The sequence below is a fragment of the Eptesicus fuscus genome, chromosome 22 (assembly GCF_027574615.1).
Source record: "Eptesicus fuscus isolate TK198812 chromosome 22, DD_ASM_mEF_20220401, whole genome shotgun sequence".
Taxonomy (NCBI): domain Eukaryota; kingdom Metazoa; phylum Chordata; class Mammalia; order Chiroptera; family Vespertilionidae; genus Eptesicus; species Eptesicus fuscus.
The window spans coordinates 17,034,850-17,058,248 of NC_072494.1; the positions used below are offsets into that span (position 1 = coordinate 17,034,850).

Genomic DNA, 23,399 nt, shown 5'->3' on the forward strand with positions numbered 1-23,399 from the left:
CAGCAGACAGATCTTGATAATATAATCAGTAGTCAATGAACAATTCAAATATTGCTGCATAATACTTTTATTCAACAGTTTTATGGAGAAAAACAATTTCTGCATGTGCTACATCACAATTTTCAGACACATCAGAGTCCAGTGACAAAATCCATTTGGAGAAAAGTTTTCAAACCCATTCTTGTGTGCTACTCCTCTATTAAATAGTGAAAAGCAGCTCTGCACCTCAGCACTAAAGGTTACAAAAAGCACCATTTAAAGGACACATGTTTAATTCTTTTCAAATTATAGTCTTATTTCCCCTTTATGACAGAGCTTCACTAATCCAAAAAGCTTCAGTATAACAACAACCAACATCCTCCAATTTACCAGTATTCAAACAAGTCTCACATATGGGGCCCAGTCTGGAATTAGAATTAATAACATCAGTGAGCTTGGCTGTTCTAAAACCTGAACCTGGTTAAGGTTAGTGCTCTGTAGACGGAAACAGAAAAGTAAGATGATCAATACATAATACTATGGTAGGTATTCCTTGACCGTTTAACCTGACTACAAGATCCAGTGTTTAGAATTTCATACCAATCTTACTGCAAAAGTACTGTACTACACACAATCCATTTCCAATTAATGTTAAAACCAATAAAAATTTCAATTTTTAACAAAACTTATTCACTAAAAAGCACAATTGAGAAAAGCAAATCAAGACAAAGCCCAAATATGAATCCTAGAGAGATTCCATTACTAAGAATTGGAGTTCATAAGCAGCTGATTCGAGTTTTTTTCTTCTTTCTTTTTGCTTATAATTTAAAATTTAAAAATAAATTCTTTTACTCCAAAAGTTTGGGTTCATTGCAGAAATCACAGCCCTTCAAGCTCCAATTGAGATTGGCGCTTAAGAACAGACAAATGCCTAGATCCAGACTTTTAAAAGACAGACCGTAACGCCTCCCCCGCCCAGGTCCACCATCCCATTGGTAACTGAATCAGCAGTCCCTGGTAGAAGACAGCAGGAACTTGGCCTTCAGGATGAGTCAGAATAATGCAGGAACAAACTGTATCTGCGAGTAAGCCCATGCCCCAAATCACTAGAACATGAGGATTTAGAAACCTTTGAGAACAGAATGTATTTCAAACACACACAAACATAGACTATTGCATATCATTTTTAGTTGAGGTCAAAATTTTAAAAGCCCTGTTTCCCCAGTTAAAAGCAGGAAATTCTATCATTAGTACGTCACCTTCATTTACAGCCCACATTAATATAAGTCTGGAGGTAACACTTCTTTCAAAATTTAACTTCATTTTAGTAGCATACATGGAGTACCAATACTTTTCAAAGGTTTTATCTCAGATTCAGTACGTCTACAAGAGACTAGAACTAATTGGAGGGAAGTAAGTGGGCCAGGGTTTGTAGGATTTTCTCAGGAACTTCTCTTAGATTCTTCTTTTACAGGATTTCTTTACCATGTAAGCATTATTTTAAAAAGCCAAACCATTAAGGCCCAGTATGCCCTTCACGGGTGTTGCTTATAGTGGTTGAATCCCATTCAACTCTAAACATGACTCTAAAGTTCTCCATACCAGCAAGATGCCTAACGTTTATTTTAGGTAATGTTTGACTTGAGACCCTGATAAAGTCTACCTGACAAATGAATTTGCATCAGAATATAGAAAAAAGGGTAGAGAACAGGAACAAGAGTTGAAGGAATGATGTCTTTTATAGTAAATTCTGTACAATGAAATCCAAGGACACCAATATGTTATGTCTGATTTAATTTTTTTTTAAAGGATAGTTCTGTTATTCAAGTCTTTATTTTCCTAGTATTACTCCTCAACTCAGTCATTCTCTTTTTCCCATAATCCCAAACCATGATGTAGTTCTTTAAAGGGTTAATCCTCCTGAGAACTATTTTCTTATTCTTCTGACTCTTGTGAAACTGCAATAGTCCCTCCCAAAAGAGCTAAAAATATTTTTCTTGCTTTTATTCATTTCTCAAATCGCTAAACTCTATTCTGCAGAAAGTAAACTATTCCATTAACCAATACAAAAGAATGAGTGGCTATACGTGGGGCTACCGTCCTCCCTCCCTCCCTACCTTCTAGAACAGTTTCTTTGGGACAGAGGGTGATAGGGCTTCTCAGGGCCATGGGACGTATTAGCAGTATAAAAAAGGAACAATACTGAAGGAGTCATCATCCAGTTCCTCTCACCCACACCTTCCATACCAGCTGTTAGGCTCCCATTTCACATCTGGCTGAGAGATTACCTCAGAATTTGGGAAACTGATGCTCTCTGCATCTTTCCTGATTAGAAAGATATGAAGGTTACCAGCACCAAAATCTACTGTCACTGAAGCCAGACCCAATTCAACAAAGCCTTTGGTCTGAAAGAAATTGAAGGGATCTCTTTTCCTGCCCCCTCTACTGACATACCTGTGTGGAATAAAAATCTTAATACATGAACATATAGGCAATTACATTTCAATACTGTTGACCAGAAATATGAGTGCAACAAAATCCTTTATTCAAACCCAAGATTTTGAATCCTCCTAAGTAGCCCACTTATTTAATGGGTATTAGAAAAAACAAAAGTCTAGATTAACTGAAGATGACATAGATCCTAAGAGTTGGTTAAAATGGGATTTGGCCTGGATTTTTTAAATGGCACACTATTCAAAAAGTGGTTGGGAGTATAAAAGTTCTCCACAAAAGCCTTTTGCTGCAGAAGGTGGCCTTAAGTGGCTAAAGCAGTATTTATTCTCAGCAATTAACCACCAAAGCACTTGGCAATTTGCATTCCCAGCGAAACACCACCACCATACCCTACTGCCTCATACGGGGACCTAAGAGGTCTACATACCCAAAGATAACTGCCTTCAGCTTTGTATGGGAAAGAAAGCAGGCGGTAACTAAACTGACCTGTGGATGCCCTCATTGTGGCTGGGCTCATCTTAGCAGTCAAGGAGTCTCTCAAGCATCAAGTTTGGACTCCTTCGGTGTTGAATGTTTGACGTGCATTTACCTGTAATGGAAGAGCCAGATACCTGGAAAATATGTCTTACCTTTCTACCCCAAGAATAGATTGAATGCTACTTTTCATTCCACAAATGGAAATCACTGACCCCACCTCATTATCAAATATTTTTTAAAAAGAGGCAGAAGAACAAAATGATGGTTGAAGAACACCAAGGGTACTTTCTTGATTTTCACCCTAACAAATCTTAAGTTGAGGGAACCTTTTAGGTGCATCAAATGAGCCTGAATAAATCTGCACCTAGAGCAGTATTTAGTGTAATGATGTGCACAGGGTCAGCTACATTACTTACTCTAAGATTAAGAACTAGACTAGGGAAGAAAATCTTGGGAACCATTCATCAAGAATTCTCCTATGAAGTCTCATAAGACCAATGAAAAGGCATTTTTAATTAAAGAAAAATGTAGGCACATAAAAATCTTTCAAGGATGAAAGACATGAAAGTTTTCCCTGGCTCACTCCCACCTTCAAGGTTGTCTGCTCTGAGAAAGAGAACTTGGAGCAGGCCAGGCCAGGTAGGAAAACCTATAGGGATGTGCCAATACAGCCCAAGCTGTGGCATCAAAATACTAGTAAAACAAGAAAGTAGACCTTCTGCATTCCTGCCTTTATTTTTTTTTTTGGTTAATCCTCACCCAATGATATTTTTTCCATTGATTTTTATAGAGTGGAAGGGAAGGGGAGAGAAAGATCGATGTGAGAGAGACACATCGATTGGTTGCCTTCCACATGCATCCCAACCGGGGCCAGGGATTGAACATGCAACCCAGGTATGTGCCCTTGGCCGGAAATAAAACCCACGACCCTTCGGGGTGTAGGACAATGCTCTAACCATTGAGAACAATGGCCAGGGCTTCCTGCCTTATAATGCTGAGCCATTTTCCTTAGTAGGAGTTAGAACAAGTGGTAACAAAGTGGCGTAGGCCTGTGCTGGGCTAAAAAGGACTTTCTGGCAGCCCTAGTCTCTGAGGTGGGTCAGATATCCCACAGACTTTGAAAGGAGTCATTTACCCAATGAGTTTTTGTGTTAGGGGAGGGTCATGTATAGGATCTGAAAGAGGTTATCAAAGCAAGAATGTAAAATGAGAGGAAAAAAGGATTTTTGTGGGGTATCTGGTATTATATAAAAAAACCAGAGTGTATCCTCATCTGAGGATTAAAAAAAAAGACCACCACAAAACCAACCAACCAACCAACCAACCAGCAACAAGGTTGTGCCACATACTCTGGGAATACAGAAAACCCATGCAAGAAAAGCTGCCCTGAAAGGAGGCAGCTGTGAGTAGGGCCAGAGTATGGCACAGGTCCATCCCTTGGAGAGCCAAGGTAGCAGTGATAGACTCTCCACCCATCAAGGATACTGAGTTTGCTCTTCATTTTAGTAAAAAAAGCTTCCTATAACGAAGGTTCTTCCTGCAGAATCCCCAAACAGTTCTTGGTGCGTCCCTAGAGGCAGAGAGAATACATCTAGCTTCCATTAACTTTCCTCTCATATGTATACATATATGCATTATTTTTCTTAGAATGAACGCCATGAATTCATAAAGCCCCCATCTTCAATCAAATGCAAAAGCAGAGCATCCTACTCAGAGGCTCTGAAACACACATATCAGCCTCAAAGCAAATCAGCCTTCCAGTCTCAGGTAAGACTAGTCTAGTCCAGAAAGGCAAGGAAACTGCTTCTGAAGCCTGGGAGGCAGAAAGGGATCCCCTCAGATGGGCTTGTACAGCAGAGTAGTGACATACTTCTTCTTGTAGCGATGGGTTGCACTAAGGACCATCACGCTGTCCTGCAAGGAAAAGAAACATGCAGCTAATTCATTAGTTCAAGTGGTACACAGTTGCTCACTTTTAAGAGACATTGTTTGATATTATAAAAGGAGTTTGGTTTTAGAGTCAAATCAACTTAAATCTAATCCTGAATCCTACTGTTACTCTGTTTGTGACCTTGAATAATCTACTTCATGTCTGTAAGTCTTTTTTCCTCACCATTAAAAGGATAATACCTACCATTAAGGTGGCTCTGATGTTTACATCAGAATATCTGGCATAGTAGCTGACACATAATAGGTGCTGGTGCGGAAGAAAGATTAGTCTCCTATTTCATTCCTTCCCCATTTTAAATTTGAATATTGGGTTTAAAATTGCAAAGAAAAAAAGAAAGAAAAACCCTGGCAATCCATTTATAGAAGGAATCTTAAATGCAATGAGAATAAAGGGCATTTTCAAGCCCTGACGCAGGTCTAATTTCCATTTAAAAAGTCTTCTTTGATCAAGAGGGGACTCAGGAATCCCCTTCTATCCTTGAATAAAGTAGACCCCAAAATCCTCCTAGGAAAGACACTCAATCCAATTGATTAATTCCAAATAGTCTAAACAATCTGGGTCAAGGCCAAGGTAAATCACAATACTCAAGACCAGTGTGAAAAGTAAAAGGTACAATTTCCCAGGCTGTGTTACAGGTTATGTATTTATGTATGTACCACAAGAGAAGATGGCAGGCCTGTGGACATCCATTGATAGTTAAGGAGCAGTAACAGGAGGCAAAAGTTCAGTCAGATCCCAAAGAACCCAAGCAGATCCAATTGAGAAACCAGTGCATCTTCCTATTTTTCCCTATACTGTTTGTCCACAATCAGTGCTTCCCAGATTAACATTCCGTGACCAGAGAATGCTGGTCACAGCCTAAATATGACAGAAGCAAGGCAGGTAAAAAGTTCAACTCCAAGAAGGGTTTGGTAGAAATGAGAGAAATACCTACTGGGAAAGTGAGAGAAAGACCTACTGGGAAAGACCTGGCACAGTAATATCTAGGAAAGAATAGGGAATGAGAATAGGAGGACTGGACTTCAGTCCTTTCTCTGGTACTTACTGGCAATATGACCTTCTCTGAGCCTTAGTTTCTTTATCTATAAAACAGGGGTTAAAAATAATACTTACCACAAAAGGTTATTATAAAAAATAAATTCAGTTATATTTTTAAAGTACCCATTAAAGAAGTCATTTGTTAAAGAAGCTGTATCAGTGATTTCCTTATCTGATGCACATCTAAGAAATATAAGCAGTTTAAAAAGATGATTAGGGCCCATCCTCCTAGATGCACTTATTCAAAATCCCTGGGATGTAGCCTCTGAATCTGTATTTTTACAAACTCTCCAGGTGATGATCATCTGGTAACTGTAGAACAAAACTTTATTCCAATAGCCAAAACCACAAAGACATGACTAGACTGAATGACTATTTTCAACCTAGACTCTAAAGCAGCAGAGAAATCAAGAAGGACAATAAGAATTGGAGGGGACACTGCAAATCTGGTCACATTTCTCTCAATATAGGAGAGATGCAACCACTTGGGTATATATGAATGAGGCACCTGAAAGCAGCTGTGTCCATCTTTAAAAAGTGAGAGCTTTAATACCACATTTAGGTATTCTTTGAATCGAAGCTAAACTTGCTTTTTGTGCAAGTGGAATTTTAGTGCTATGTACTCAAAATTAAGTAGATAGTACAGTGGTTATAGCTACCCACAGGGTAAGCTAAGAATACATGTTTGTATCTATGAGTTTCAGTTTTATATCCCACACATAAGAATTATATGGTTCTTAGCTTTTTCTGACTGACTTATTTTGCTTAGCAAAATATTCTCAAGGTCCATCCATGTTATCACAAATGGCAATATTTCATCTTTTTTATGGCTCAGTAGTCTTCCATTGTACACCACATATATATGTACCACATCTTCTTTATCCAATAATCCATCAAAGCACACTTTGGTTGTTTCCATGTCTTGGCCTCTGTGTATAATGCTGCAATAAACATATATATATCTATATAATATTTTTTTTTTTTTTGCAAATGAATGTTTTCAAAATTTTCAGGTAGAGACTTAGAAGAAGGACTGCTGGGTCATATGGTAACTCTATTCTTAATTTTTTGAGGAGCCTCTGTACTGTTTTCCATAGTGCTGTACCAGTTTACATTCCCACCAGCAGTGAATGAGGGTTCCTTTTTTCCCCACAACCTCTCCAATACTTGTCTCGTTGATAATAGCCATTCTAACAGGTATGAGGTGGTATCTCATTGTAGTTTTGATTTGCATTTCCCTAATAGCTAGTGAAGTTGAACATTTTTTCATATATCTGTTGGCCATGTGTATGTTTTCTTTCGAGAAGTGTCTGTCCAGGTCCTCTACCCATTTTTAATTGATTATATGTTTGTTTGGTGTTGAGTTGCATGAGTTCTTTATGTATTTTGGATATTAACCCCTTTTTGGAGCTGTTGTTTGCAAACATCTCCTACTCGATTGGTTGCCTTTTAGTTTTATTGGTGGTTTCTTTTGCTGTGCAGTTTTTTGAAACTAAGATAAAAAATAAAAAAAGCCCACCCACTAGTTTAAAAGAGTTCAATTTTTTTGGGGGGTAGGCAACCAAAATTTTTGGTGGCCTAAAAAAAAATAAAAATAAAAATAAGTAAGTTCTTTATATGACTGGTCAGTGTTTGCTCAGTGGTTGAGTGTTGACCTAGGAACCAAGAGGTCACCCATTCGATTCCTGCAACATGTCCAGGTTGCAGGCTCAATCCCCAGTATGGGGCATGCAGGAGGCAGCCAATGGATGACGTTTCTCTCTCACTGATATTTCTCTTTGTCCTTCTCCATTCCTCTCTCTCTAAAAAATCAATAAAAACTTATTTTTTTGGGGAAAAAAAATAAGTTCCTTATAATTTGATCATTATTGCCAGCCTCAGCTTCAGTGAAGTAGCAGAGCAACATATGTTACCCTTATGTGTGGGATATAAAAGTGAAATCCATTTTGGGGAGCTCTGTGAAGAGCCAGCCCCACCACTTACCTTTATGGACAATGCATAGAGATGGTTCAGCATAACGTGATTTGGTTCAGGGAGCAAGGCTGGATCACACTAAGAGAAAAAAAAACACTACTTGGGGTTAAATGCACAGTCTTAAACCAGGCAGTTTATTCTTCCTCAAGCCCTCTGGGATTGTTGAGAAACTCTAAACTAGAATATACTGTTCCTTTTACATACTGCACTCATCCTTGTAGATATCAATACAGTCTCATTACAGGAAATCAGGAAAATTCTGAGTCCAGGACAGAAATGCTAAGCCTCAGCATCAATTCATCTTCCTTAATAGAGCTAAGACAAAAATATTGCCCACATCACACATAGAAGATACAGGCTTAAGAGGCAACAGTAATCTTAATGGGAATCATGTGAATTGACTAGAGATGTAAATTATATGAAAACCACACACAAAAAAGGACCACTTTATACTTCTTTTCTATATCCTCAAGTGTTAAATGTGCCCTATCTTGTGTTGGAATATAAGTTCCTGAAACTGGTCCTAATAATCCATAGCTCTGGGCCTGAATTACTTGGAGCAGAAGACAACTATGAATTTTGATATCAGTACCTGGAAAAGCTACAACTCAGCCCTAGAAAAAAGAAACTATAATAATATATGTATCTATATATGATATCTATATATAGTTATATGTATGATAGCAATATGAAAAGATTAGAATTCTTCTTTTTTCCATATATGTGATGAATACATATGTAACAATCACCTTTGTAATAATCCCAACCTCTAGGATTACTAAACTTTAGCTCAAATGGTCCCAGTGACCTCAAGATGCCCCAGCAATACTCTCAGGATACTCACAGAAATATTAGTGTCCTTGTTAAGAATAACTTGGAGAAGGTGAGGAGGCAAGATGGGCGGGGATTTGAATCTCTCCTCAGATCGAAACACATACATTTCTTGACTATAAGGGCCTGGGGGTGAGCTGGAAAGGTCTGGAAGACATTTATCCAAATATAAGGGAAAGTTAGAGAACAAGTAAAAATGCATGAAAAAAATATCATCATGGCATCTAATAATAAATACATAGAAGTCATGAATCATAAACTTGTGACATGTTGGGTCTACAACTGTAAGGCAGACAAGAAAAAGTCTGAGTTATCCTGAACATAAACTAGGAAGTTCCTCAACCTGGCAACATGATATGGAGGATAAAGGAGGAGAAGAGCGGTAAAAGAGGTAGGTTTTGGGAAGAAGTACTCCATTTATCCGTTTCCTCATTCATACAATATGGTCAGTTTCCTCATTCATAAAATAAAAAGAATCTCTACCCAATTTCACAATGTTTTTAAAGGAATCAAATAAGAAAACAAATGTGACAATGCCTTGTCACTGTAAAACAGTATAAAAAGATTAATTTCTTCTTTTTTTTCCACCCAGGAAACAGACAAGGTTATAAACTTTAAGATTACTTACACTACCATGATTGCAACAATGAGGACAAAATTACTAATAATATAGTAGTCATTAGGGGAATGCAAATAAAAACCACAATAAAATACCACTTAACATGCATTTAGAGGACTATAATAAAAAAGACTGACAAGAACAATAATTGTTGGCAAGTATGTGGGGAAATTGGAACCTTTGTACTATTCCCATTGCTGGAGGGTATGTAAAATGGTGCCACTGCTTTGAACAGTTTGGCAGTTTCTTCAAAAGTTAAACATAAAGTTACCATATGACCCAGAAATTATATTCCTGAGTATATACCTAAGAGAAATGAAAACATGTCTACACAAAAACTTGAACACAAATGTTCAAAACAGCATTATTTATAATAGACTAAAAGCAGTAACAAATCCAAATGTCCATCAGCTAATGGATGGATAAACAAAATAGTATATTCATACAGTAGAATTTTATTCGGCTATAAAAGGAATAAAATACTGGTACATATTACAACATGGATGACCATATTAAGTGAAAGAAGCCAAACACAAAAGACCACATATTGTATAATCCCATTTACATGAAATGTCCCAAATAGGCAAATCCATAGATTTGTGAAAGAAAAATAAATGAAAAATGGCCCTGGCCGGTTTGGCACAGTGGATAGAGTATCTGCCTGGGCACGGAAGGGTCCCAGGTCAATTTTGGTCAAGGGCTCGTACTTCGGTTGCAGGGTTCAGTCCCAGTCGGGGCGTGTGTGGCCACTCAATGTGTCTCTCTCACATCAATGTTTCTCTCTCTGACTCTTTCTCTCCCTTCCACTCTCTCTAAAAATCAATGGAAAAATATCCTCGGGTGAGGATTAAAAAAAAAAAAAGAAAGAAAGAAAAGAAAAGGAAAAAAAATGTATGTAAACCAGAATAGAAGAAAATATATAAAAATAGAACTAATTAAAAGAGAGAGAACTATAACTGCTTAACAAATTTTAATATTTGTTTATAGTTTCTAGTAAAAAAGATTTTAATAACCAGTATAAGAACTCAGATTTCAGTTGACTATATGAGAGGCAAAAGAGTAGCAATAATATTGCTATATTAAGAAACATCTTAAAACTATATAGAACTTGAAATTTTTCAAAATACTCTGTTATTTTGTCATGTGATCCACAAAACACCCCTTGGAAGTATGTAGAAAGTTTTTATTTCCCTTTCATTCGAAATTTAAAAAAACAAATTGGTTAAGTGATTTGCCCAAAGTTATATACTTAGCAAGATGGTCATTGAGTGCAGATTCCTAATAAAATGTATTCTAAACTTTACCTCAGTGGATCAGGAAATTGGGTAAAAGGGGGAAGAAAGAAATATCAAAAGTGTGCTAGTCCTCTCTCTATATAATTATGACTATATGTCCAGTATTTATTGGCTGCTATGTCAGAATAATGTAATACAAAAATTTAGTCACAAGTGGCCTCATGATTTAATTCAGTATTTGTAAACCCTTTTTATTCACTGCCCCACCAGCCAAGAAGAATGCCCAGCTTTACTTTCTGAGCTTATATAATGAAAACAACATTTTTACAATTTCCATAAACAATTATACTATTGATTATTCTTTTAGAAACTGCTTCTTTTTGTAACCCACACTTTGTGCCCTGAGATTCTAATATGCCCCATTTCAGGTACTGTGTCTCCTCAATTGAGAATCTAAGCCTCCAATTTTATTCATAAGGAACCGAGAACCAAAAAGGTTGAAGGACTTGTCCATGATGGCAAAGCTAGTCAGTAGCAGAGGCAGGCTTTGAGCCCACAAGGAAGTATGCTCACTAGAAACAGTGCACACAGTTCTGTAGACAGTCATAGCCTTTACTGTAAAGTAACAAATGGTAACTGTGAGTGTGGCTAGCAAATCACCCATCTGGTGCTGCAGCAAATGCACATAGAGATGAAGGCCTTCCTTGGAAAAAATGATATTGGGAGAAACAAAAGGATACAGGCCTTTTACTCTTCCAAGGCATTAAAAAAAAAAGAAACACTTAGAAAACTTCAGTTAACATGCACACTCAAGAATTGTGGGGTTTTGTAACTCCTCTTTCCCTAAAGACTGCCATTCCTGTAGGGTCCTATATCACTGAGGCAAACCAGACAACATCTAGCCCCCGGGCAGTGGGGGGAGGATGATACCACCAAAGGTCAATGAAAAACTTGAAATATTGTTAGAAATAGATTTTTAAATATAGGCCATAGCCCATTATTTGCCAAAAAGGAAAGGATAGAATAGAAAATAGAGTGCATCATATGTAATAAAGGCAAACACTGTTTTACAAGACTTGTGTTATAGGTGTGTGTGTGTGTGTGTGTGTGTGTGTGTGTGTGTTGGGTTATAATGTAAAACAAAAGATCTACATTACTGCAGATCCTGGTTAAAGTTTGAAATCAACTTAATCAATAAAGAAATTTAAAAAAAAAAATTGGGGAAAAAAAATAATTAAAAAAAAAAAGTTTGAAATCAAATACTCTAAACTGAGATTTTTTTTTTGTCTCAGAGCCTGGGACCAAAATGCTTACAGAATTACACAGGGTGGGGCAAAAAGTAGGTTTACACTTGTTTGTATGAAAAATAATAAAAATGATAAATAATAATACAAGCATAAACTCTGTGTTTCGCATACCCACAACTATAAACCTACCTTTGCCTCACCCTGTATATAATTCAGAAGATTCCTGAAAAGAAAATGAAAATAAAACACACAAATAAACTCAAATAAACACAACAAAAATTCTTTACAAAAAGAATAAAAACCACTCTTGGGAAGGAACATGCATTATAAGAAAAACATCAAGAAAGAGCAAATACTACAAAATTACCTCGACAAGATGTCTCCGAGCTTTCCATTGAATCTAGTTTTAAAGCATCAAACACCTCAAAATCGGATTTTTTGACATGGATCAAATTGTTAATCGTGCCAAGCTGACTGGTAACCACAGGCTGAAACAGTGAATGGGAAAAATGTATGAGTCCCTGTTTCAAATCCACCTCTTCCATTCAACTCTCCTCTTTTTAAAAATGATCATACTCGCCACCTCCATCTTTTATCAAGAGATAAATCCTCCAGTGCAGGAGAGCTGCTGCCCATCAATCCTGACAGCAGTGAAGTTTGACACCAAGGGGAATAATAGCTAGGAAACTAAGTCAGTGGTTACCCTTGGAGGTCAAGGCCTTACCTCTGATGGATCATGAACCCACTGTCCATCCACAAAGAACTTGTACTGATGCTCTCCCTCAGGGAGGTCCAGGATGGCCACAAAGTCATTATGGCTACAGAAGAAAACAGAAAGTTAAATAGGCCAAGTTCTTATCAGAAGATGGAAAGTAAATGTAAAAACCATGAGGCAATCAAAATATCATACCAATTATCCTCTACACTGCTAAGTGATTGTAGCCTCTGAAGTAATTTATAAACCCAGTTTCCTTTCCTATATCATGTTCAGCATGTATTTGCCAACCCCTCCCAATAAATTTAATTCTTAACTAATGTCTGGAAAAGAATAATAAAAATGTTAATCTCCCAAAATGATTCACCTAAGTACAACTATTTTGCTTCAGCAGAACAGATCCCTCACAAGTGTAAATAAGATAGCAGGTAGGTTCAGGATACAGAAGTGGCTCAAGGTACCCTTTCCATATTTTGGTGAGCATCTTCTGGAAGATTACGTACTGATAGGTAGGCCGTTCTGATAACCAGTTAAATAATTCATTATTGCCCTGGAGGCAACAAATAACAGAACTTCACAGTGTGTTTCGTTTTAGTGCAGAAGTCAGAGCAACTAGACTCAGCTAATTATAAAACATTTCCTATAAGCATAGAAAGGACTTGAATTAATACAGTCCTAAAGAAAGTGCCCACAAAACTATAAATCCCTCCGAGTAGTAAAACACCTCTGACTCACTATGAGATTAAAAAAAAAAGAAGTCGCAGATATAGTCACTGGTCATAGAAAATGTTCAGGAGTCCCTAGCAGGTGGAGAGTAGTCCAGACAGGTCTCTACTCCTGGACTCTGTAGACTCAATCAAGACACTTGTCTTCACCTCTTAATCAGTGGAATCTTGGTGCTCCAATTGTTGAAGGACCCGGAGATGAAGACCTCCTTGCCTCCTTCAGACCAGCGGATAACTGTGGGTCGGGCCTGCTGTGTGGGCTTTACGGAGTCGTCCAAATCCTGCTGCCATGATACAAACTCTTTGTCCCCAGGGAGCTGTAAGAAGGAGTAGGTCATCCCTAAGTTGTGACCCAGGAATTCTTAGAAGGTCACTCTCCTCCCTAGGGCAGAGAGGGGTGCTATGTTTCTGCTAAGGGTTAATAAGCCCTGAAATTAGCAAGTTTGGTTTTGAACACACTATAGATAAATAACTCATTTAGGACCAATATGGTCAAATAAATGACTTATGCTGCCCAAATCACATCCTAACTTCCAAGTCTGTTTCCTGTTATCACATTATATCACAGGCAGGCAACTATGATATGCTTCTGAGTGCCTCTTAAGAGGAAAAAATGAAGTATCTCTATATATAAAAGCCTAAGTGACGAAACGACCGGTCGACTGGTCGCTATGACGCGCACTGACCACCAGGGGTCAGATGCTCAATGCAGGAGCTGCCCCCTGGTGGTCAGTGCACCCCCACAGTCAACCTCCCATGGCTGGCCAACCTCCCGTGTTCCCTCCCCTAGGCCAGCCGGCATCAATTGCTGGCCAGGCCAAGGGACCCCACCCCTGCATGGATTCGTGCACCGGCCTGTAGTCTTATATAATAAAAGACTAATATGCAGAATGACTGGTTGCTATGATGCGCACTGACCACGGGGGCAGACACTCAACACAGGAGCTGCCCCCAGCCCTCAGGCCCCAGGCAAGCCAAGGAGGGTGCCAGCGGGGGCCTTACCCCCGCCCCCTGTTGGACCCATAGATTAGCCCTGATTGCTGGCCAGGCCTAGGGACCCTACCCATGCATGAATTTTGTGCACCGGGCCTCTAGTGGTTCTATAAAAAATAATTACATTAGCCATGTATTTTTCACATGCAAGTATGAATAGCTCTCAATTATCAGTTGCAATGGAAGATAGAGATACTGAAATTCATAAATAATTCATAAACTCCATTTTAGCTAATAGGTTACAAATTAAAAATATAAAAACCAGATCACTGGTTTCTTTAATTTTGAGAATTGGTTATGAACTCTTATTTGCTCACCATACTAATTATTTCAGGAGTAGGAATGAAAATTCTAGAGCCTCAAGAAACATCAGATCAAAAACACAGCATCCTTCAACAAAAGCAGTTCCAATATCAAATGAGGTCTGTAGGATTCTGAAAAATATTGACTCCTTACTTAGTTTCTTTTCATTACCATGTTGGGAAATTTCCTGGGACTGAGAGACTGAAGAAAGGGGTTGACAATGCCATCATTACATCAGAGTTTATTAAGGGAACTTACATGAGGTTCATCTTGGGCTTCAGCAAGATAATGTGGATAAACTCCAAGCCCTGCAGCAGGCACTGAAGAAATATATAGAACAGAGCAAAATGGATAGGAGTACTGGGGCAGGAGCTGCCCTAAATAAGGGGAAATAGTCTTAGTGCCTGCCCAGGGCAGGACAAGGGCTTGTTCTAGGAACCAGTACACCTGGGACATATGGGAGAGGTCAATCAAACAATCTCTGAGGGAATTTACAGGAAGCAATCTCTGTTCTGGCAGGGATGTAGCTGGATGAAGGTAGAGGACATGTCTTAGAACAGTCTCTCCACATACCATCCTTTAGAAGAAGAGTTGGCAAACTATGGCCAGTAAGCCAGATGGTTTATAAATAAAGTTTTATTGGAAAATAGCACACTCATTCATTTACTTAGTATCTCAGCTGTTTTCATGCTACAGTGGCAGAAATGGGTAGTTGTGAGAGACTATATGGTCTGCAAAGTCTAAAATATTTACTATCTGGCCCTTTACAGAAAAAAGTTTGCTGAGCCCCACTTTACATAGGCTTAAATGACGTTGGTAAATAGAGAAATAAGACTGTACAGTATCAAGTGAAAAGATTACCACATAGCCCTGGCCAGGTGACTCAGTTGGTTGGGCATCACCCCATGCACTGAAAGGCTGCCTGTTGGATTCCTGGTCAGGGCACATGCCCAGGTTGCAGGCTCGATCTCTAGTTGGGGTGTGTGCAGGAGGCAGCCAATCAATATTTTTCTCTCACACTGATGTTTCCTGTCTCTCCCTCTCCCTTCCTTTCTCTTTAGAATCAATAAAACATATAAAACAAAGGTTACCAAATAAAATAATGTGGGTTTTTTTTTTTTTTTTAAAGGGCTTGCTTATTCATTTGGGCTTTATTTTCAAATGGCTGCGGTAGTCTACCTTCCATACTGCCTCTCGATCTTTCTCAACACTGCACTGAGACACCAGTAGCAGTACAATCTGAAGTAAACAGAGAAAGAGAAATGAAGGCACTTTCACATTATATAAGTGGCTTAAGAGAAAACCTGGTCTCCATATTCTTGAAGCAATGCACTCTTGTCTGAAAAGCTGCATTAGAATTACAAAATGTCTACATATGTCTAAGAATTATCCTCAGATTCTGATTCAGATATAGGGCCTGGGAATCTTTAAGTTTCCCATATAATAATGTTAAACAAAGAAAAAAAACCCTCATTTTTAGAGATCTGTTCTAAAATAAATAAAATACCATATGACATGTCTGGAATTTGCTTCAAAATAATTGGTGTGGAGAGTGAAAGGGTATAGGTTATATAAATTCATTCACGATTTGATCATTGTTTAAACTGGGTGACAGGTATTTAGGAGTTCATTACACTGTTCTGCCTAAACTTGAAACATTTTCCATAAAGTGTTTAAACAAATGTCAGGCGATTTTAATGTGCAAACAGAATTGAGAACTGAAGAAGGTTGGCATTCAAAGCAATGTAGGCCCCACTGCCACTGTTTCTATCAGTTACTTTTAGGATTTAGGATTTTCGATTTCGAATTTGAAAGCTACAAACTATTAATATGCCTAGCTTTGGAAGAAAGCCCTTCCATGTATGACATGACATTTCTGTGGGAGATATGAGTACTGCTGACTAGCAGAAAGACTGTTTACGCCAAGTTAAATTGTCAGCAAAGGCATCAGGGAAAGAGACAATTAGAATTACAGTATGAAATGTTCAAGTAAAATATTGAGGGAAGAAGACAGTACTTTGAGAACTATAAAATTTTAGATTTGGAAGAGATCTTAGGAATGATCTGAACCAATTTTCTTATTTCACAAATGGCAAGACTGAGGGAAGGGAAAGAATGATCCAAAATAAGGCTCCATTTTCAGATAGAGCAACCTGGCTTCAATCCAGGACACCGATTACCGCAGTCACAGCTTGACAAAAACACTATTCTTAATTCCTGAGTCATCAATGTAGGAAAATGGAAAAAAAAAAATACAGTGAGGGAGATCACCTTGAGAAACCTTGAATAAGTAAATTCAGATGGCTGGATGGACAGCCCAAATGATGAGGAAGGAATCCTGAAGTGGGAGAAGAAAGGAACAGAAAAGAAACCCCAAGAAATGGTCCCTTTAATCATCCTCAGTCCTCCTTCCTCTGATTACGTTCTCAGTTGGGATCCAAGAAAACAACCTAATTCTATGTGCTACCAAGTAGGCAAATCATTCTCTATTACTTTGTTGAAGAAACAAGAAACATCAAACACACTCCAATCTCCTCAATCCCTCCACCTTTTTTTTTTTTTTTTTTTACTTCTTCCCAGTTGGCCTTAATGCATTTAATGCTGACAGCTCTAAAAGTGATTAGAAGCATTTGGATGGTAATCATATTGCTGTCAGCTCCATCTGTCCTTTCTGTAGAGTGAACACAAGTTACTGCTTTCCTGCAAGACCTTGGAACTGAGAGCAAGTTCTCCGGAGCAGCCGCGGGTGGTCCTTGTTAGCCCTGCTAGCGCTTAGGAAGTCCTACTGGGCAATGGAGAAATCCTGGAATTATTGGCTCTGCCCCTTGAGGTAGCAGCTGGGCATGAGAGAAGCACCACCTCAGTCTCTGCAGACAGCCGGAGTGTGGGGCAAAACCTGAGCAGGGATATCCCTTTCTGAGCCCCACTGCTAGGAGGAAAGGATTCACATGAGCAAGCGGCTGCCCCTCACAGCCCAGCCGAAGGGACGGGGATCGGAAGTGCTGAGCGCCGAGAAGGGTAAACGGGATACGGATACACATAAGTTGCCAGGGGAAAATATTCATTTACCCACCTCAGGGCAAATGTGGGAAACGGAAGTTTTCCACCCGCGCTTCCAACCTAGACTAGTGTTCATCCATACCTCAGAAGAGGACACCTTCCTGTTAGGAGAACCAAAGACAAGGGGGCGGGGGTCCTCCCGTCATCCTCAACCTGTGGCCAGCAACAGACTGGTCGGAAAGCAAGCATTCTCGCTTCTAACTTGGAGGCAGCCCGGCAAGAGGAATTGCCATCCCACATCTCCATCCCCGAAAAACCCCTTTAATTCACAAAAACCGTAACCTAGATCCGTGGGATACGAACTAAGAAAGGGAGGAGGAGGAGCCCCGACGCCCAGGCCGCGGCAGTGTCGCCACCCACTTGGGTTCGCTCACCTTGGAGTCGGGCAGGCTGAAGACGCTGGGGTCGTCGGTGCTGCCCACCATGATCTTGTGCTCCTTGCCCGGGCCGGGGCCGCCGGCGCCCTCCGCGCGCACAGCCTTGGCGCCGTGGCGCTCCCCGGCCACCCGGTCGCTGGCGGTGTTCCCCATGGCTGCGGCGCGCGCCGGGGCCACCTGCCGTGGGAACGGCACAGCGCGGGGAACACCCCGTCGGCGCGTCAGGGGCACCTCCGGCCCCGCCCCTTCGCCTGGGGTTCCGGTTCAGGGAATCCCCGCCGCCGCAGGGAAGCCGTCTGGGGGGTCGCTTCCCTCCGGGGCCTCCGTGAATGCCCGGACCCCGCCCCGCCCCGCCCTCCCTTGCTCCTCCGCTGTGCGTCGCTCAGGAATCCCGCTTTCGGGAACTCCCAGGCATCCCCGCGCTCACGCCCGCACCCCGATCACCTCCCGCCGGCGCGACGGGTGTTGTGAGCATGAGGCCACCAATAAAGTTATTGAAAATTGAAGCCGCGCCCGGGTAGCAATCCGGGTCTCCGCCTAAAATGGCTACAGCCCGCCCCCCGCGCGCGCGCGTTCCCGCCGGCCCCTCTAGCGCTGCCACCTCGATGGTGGACAGCGGCGCGCAGCCTCCAGCGCCTGGCGGGGCGCCCGTCCGCTGTCCACGAGGGGCCGGACCGGGCCTCCGGCCGCAGGACTGCCCTGGGGAACGGTCCGCCGAGTCCGGGCCTCGCGTGCGGGGCTCGCGGTCCCCGGATGACACTCGGGCTGCCACCCCGTCTCCCGTGCTCGGTTCCCGGAGGAACGGTGCCTTCTTCCCGGCCCCTCACCTGGCCGCAGTTTCTCGCCAAAACCGGTTTCTTGTTCGCAGGCGACCCGGAGAGGTGGGTTCCTAGAGGGAATAAGAACGCGGGCTTCCCACGGACGGCAGGATGGCGTGAGGTTGAAACCTAAGTGCTGTAGGAGGGAGCAGTCAGTTTGGGGGCCCCGGGAAGGAGGGATTAGGAGATAACCTTAAGTTAGTGAAATGCCAGTCTAAGAAGAAGGGGGAAGCTATTCCAAGCTAAGAAACAGTATATGCAGTGAGCAGCCCCAGAAGAAATGAAATTCAAGAAAGAGAGCACCAACCAAAACAACCGAGGAATAAATACTAGGCAGAAGAGGGCAAAGGTAGTCCTGGGTTTGGGACAAATCCAGGCTTTCGCTGATAATGAATGGCATTTAACAATTCTTACTTTGTATTGTAATTATATGGGTGTCTCATTCCCTACTGGCAACGCTTGTCGCTCAACACGTGTTACACAGACCACCTAAGAGATGGTTCCAAATGCAAAATCTGGGCTCCATCCCATAGACTTGAAATCTTCGTTTTAACAAGATCCCCAGGGGAGTGTGTGTGCACATTGACGTGTAAGAAGCGCTACTTCGACAGTTGGCAAAGAGCAAATCCTGATTTGATTCCTCTTCATATTCTGCACGCACCTTGTACAGAGTATGCTTTAATAGCATTTGCAAACTGGAGGATAAGTTACTACATTTCTCACAAGATAATGCCATTAGGTTTAAACACAGCCAGGGATGGGGACCCTGAAGTCACACAAGGCCACCGCCTTTCTGAATGAGCTGCTCTATTTATTAAAAAGTTCATTTTTATAGTTAAGTTGAAAACCCACTACTTAAGTCCAACAGATCCACTGCGCCCCCTTTTATCTGTGCTCTGCATCTAATAAACTCGGTTTTCTGGCTCTTACCCAAAGACAGCATTAAAAAGGCACATTTTTACGGCAACCTTTTGCTTACCCCTCCAAAATCTGACTGTCTGCTTGCATCCTATTTGGTTATCCCCGCCCCCATCCCGCCTTCCTTTCATCCTTTCCATAGGACTCTGAAACAATGAGGATGAGTGCAGAGTCCTTTGTCTTGAGGCTTTTCCTTCTTGCTTGCAGGTGGGAATCTTGGGGAAGGTCTCAGGGGAGAGTTTCTGCAAATTATTCATCAGTTTTCCAGGTGTGCTTTTTCAGGGTTGTGGTCTCCACTGATGGGTCATTGTCAGGGTAGGGGGTCGTTAGTCATTGCAGCTGGTCCTGGTGTTGACGACCTGTTTTGCTGTTTTTCTTGAGCTGGCGCTAAATACAGCGGAGGACTAGATGTTATCTCTAGGGAAGTGACCTTCTGTATCTGCTGTAAATTTCTCTGCCAGTCTGTTCAGCTATCTGTCTCCGTTTCCCTATTCGACTTGTCCTGGCTTCCTGGCCAGCCTGTCTTTCTCCCAAAAGCTCATAATCCCAGTTTACTCATGAGGAAAATATCAGATAATTCCAAATTAAGGAATATTCAACAAAAGACTTAACCAGGTTTGCTCAAAACTGCAAACATAAAAAAACCTGGGAAGTCTGAGATACCGTCACAGTCTGAAGGAGCCCAATAATGAGGAGTAATGTGGTATCCTGAGTGAGATCCTGTGACAGAAAAAGACATTAGATATAAACTAAGTTAGTTCTTTTAAAAAGTGTCAAGGGCCTGAAGTACAACCAAAGACTTCTCAAAGGTTAGAGGAGATTAAGGATGCATTAACAACTAAACGTAGGATGGGATCCTGGAGTTGATCCTGCAACAGGAAAAGGAAATTAGTGGGAAAAGCAGTGAAATTTGAACAAGGTTTATGGTTTAGTTCAGTGGTTGGCAAACTGCGGCTCGCGAGCCACATGCGGCTCTTTGGCCCCTTGAGTGTGGCTCTTCCACAAAATACCACGTGCGGGCACGCACGTACAGTGAGATTGAAACTTCGCGGCCCATGCACAGAAGTCGGTTTTCGGCTCTCAAAAGAAATTTCAATCGTTGTACTGTTGATATTTGGCTCTGTTGACTAATGAGTTTGCCAACCACTGGTTTAGTTAATAGTATTGTATTATATTGAGAGGAATGGTGGTGTGAAAGATTCCCTTGGTCTCTATCCTATAAATTATAGTAATATGTACAGCCATATCTCAACAAAGGATTCCCTGCTCAACACACAAATGTGCCTGAGAGAGCCACATGATCCACACATTGAAACATCTAAAGGTGGGCAAGTGGATCAAAAGGGGGAAGCGAAAAGGGAGTGGGGCTGACACTGTTGCTGGTGAAAGTGATAGATTCTTTTGTGGTGATGTGAGAAAAGAATTTCAAAGCCACATGTATGGAGAAGTTTAAATGTGAGGGCAAGATTTTATTGTAAATTAGAGGCCTGGTGAATGAAATTTATGCACCGGTAGGGTCCTTAGGCCTGGCCGGCAATCAGGGCCAATCAGTGGGGCGACCGGAGGGTTCCCCCCTCCCCCCCGCTGGCACCCACCTTTGTTGGCCTGGGGCCTGCGGGCTGGGGGCAGCTTCTGCGTTGAACATCTGGTGGTCAGTGCGCATCAGAGCAACCGGTCATTCCACCGATTGTTCTGCCGTTCGGTCGATTTGCATATTAGGCTATTATTAGATAGGATTAAGGGGAATTAGTACACCTTAGGGGACAGAGGGTGGGCAGGCTCTAAAGAACTGCCACAAGCCTCCTATTAATCCTCCATATATCTTCTAGGTTCAGGTAAAGAACAAAGAACCAAATTATCCAACCCAAATTCCTAACTTTTACTGGGCACTCTTCCCAGTAAATTTTATTGGCATTTCATGTCCTCTATCCACTCTATCCAATCTGATTACCTCTTTGATTGTTCCCAGGCTAGCTTTTAGTATCCTGTTCCGAGGATTATGTCTCCTGGTGAGGAGTGAGGGGGAAGGGGGGGAAGCAGTTCTCTGGAGTGTGTGAATGAGTGTTTACCACTAAACTAGATGGAATTCTGCTCTGTTACCTGCTTCTGCTTCCCAGATTTTTTAGTTCCCCTTTGCATTTCTCCTTATATTAATAACTAGCTATCTTCCTCATATCAATAACTAGCTACCTACACTGACAATATGAGCCAGAGACACAGCCCAGCAGCCAGGACTTCACCCAGGGAGGGAGGAATCTGGTTGTCGCTGACACACCATTCATCTGGGAGGAACACAGACCACATGGACACTCCTGCAGGAATGAGCAGCAGTAGCTGCAGCTGAGCACAGAGACCTGGGCAAAAACAGCAAGGGAGAGCGGCCACAGTTGTCGGGCTGTTGGCAATTCAGACAGTGAAGCAAAGCCACAAAGCCTGGCCGCCTGCCCTTAACCTCCCAGAGATTGCCTCCCTTTGCCCTTGATGTCGGGCTGTAGACCACATTAATTGCGTGCCCACGGTCTAATACTGCAGAATCACATTTCTCCCTAAGCAAAGGGTTCACTCTTTAACCAGAACACAGGGAGGACCCTGGCAGAGGACCGAGGTCTCCTTTACTGAGTGTAAAACAACAAAGAATGAGTGTAGGGATTCCCCAGCCCACCCCAGGGCATCCTGGCTACACTGACCAGAGGTCAAGGGAGACGATGCTGAGATCTCACAGAGCTAAAACCTTGTGATTCAGCTCCACCTGCTGGAAAATAATAGAAATATGCCCGTGTGTTAATCAGCTAGAGGTAGTGGGTGCTTCAAGAAGGTGGGAATTTGCCCTAACCAGTTTGGCTCAGTGGATAGAGTGTCAGCCTGCAGACTCAAGGGTCCCAGGTTCAATGCCAGCCAAGGGCATGTACCTTGGTAGCGGGCACATACCCAGTGGGGAGTGTGCAGGAGGCAGCTGATCGATGTTTCTAACTCTCTATCCCTCTCCCTTCCTCTCGGTAAAAAAATCAATAGAATATATGTTTTTTAAAAAAGGTGGGAATTTGAGAAAGCAGGGAGAAACAGCTGTGAGGACCAAGGAAGACTTCTTGTGTTATGATGCTGACTTTCATAGGCAAGGAGGAGTGGTAGATGTGTGTTTGAGAATTTGAGAATTTACGGAATACCTCATTTTATTGTGCTTTGCTTGATTGCGTTTCAGAGGTGTTGCATTTTTTTTCTTAAATTGAAGGCAAGACCCTCCACCAGCAAAATGACTAAGTCTCGCTTTATTGCAGTACTTGTTTTATTATGGTGGTCTGGAACTGAAATCACAATATCTCTAAGGTATGCCTGTAAATTACAGACAGGACATATCATTTGTGTTTCAAACCAAACAGGACATTAGAGATGACATACTGAGTCAGATCAGTGATCTATTCCAGAATATTTTCTAAAACAGTCTTGCCCCACAGACATTTCAAAATGTTAAGCACTCCTTACTCTCATTAATAATACTTTTTATGTATGTGTATATTTATTGATGTTGAGATATATTCACTATATTATTTGATCCTTTAAAAATACATTCATACTTTTACCTCTTATGTCAAATTTATTTATGCAATTAAGTAATCATTAACGTACTCAGGTCATATGTTTTAGGCAGCACTAGCAACATACAGATTACTTACAAAGTATCTTCCTC

At 41.3% G+C, this 23,399-nt stretch overlaps 1 protein-coding gene across 4 annotated transcripts; it reads right to left on the reverse strand.

Moving 5' to 3' along the window:
- Positions 1-51: 51 nt before the first annotated feature.
- On the reverse strand, positions 52-18,168 carry PRKAB2 (protein kinase AMP-activated non-catalytic subunit beta 2). 4 transcript variants are annotated; one of them, XM_028131315.2, is made up of 9 exons: positions 17,976-18,168; positions 13,396-13,562; positions 12,530-12,623; positions 12,173-12,293; positions 8,718-8,851; positions 7,883-7,951; positions 5,907-5,943; positions 4,781-4,824; positions 52-3,022 (listed from the first exon to the last, which is right to left on the reverse strand). In XM_028131315.2, the coding sequence occupies exons 1-8, from the start codon at positions 18,129-18,131 to the stop codon at positions 4,805-4,807; spliced, it is 798 nt and encodes a 265-aa protein (XP_027987116.1). In that variant the 5' UTR covers positions 18,132-18,168; the 3' UTR covers positions 52-3,022; positions 4,781-4,804. The 4 variants fall into 4 exon arrangements, with proteins under 4 accessions (XP_027987116.1, XP_027987115.1, XP_008153844.1 ...); XM_028131314.2 differs by having other exon boundaries at positions 52-4,824; XM_008155622.3 differs by lacking the exon at positions 5,907-5,943 and having other exon boundaries at positions 52-4,824.
- Between the last annotated feature and the right edge of the window lie 5,231 nt (positions 18,169-23,399).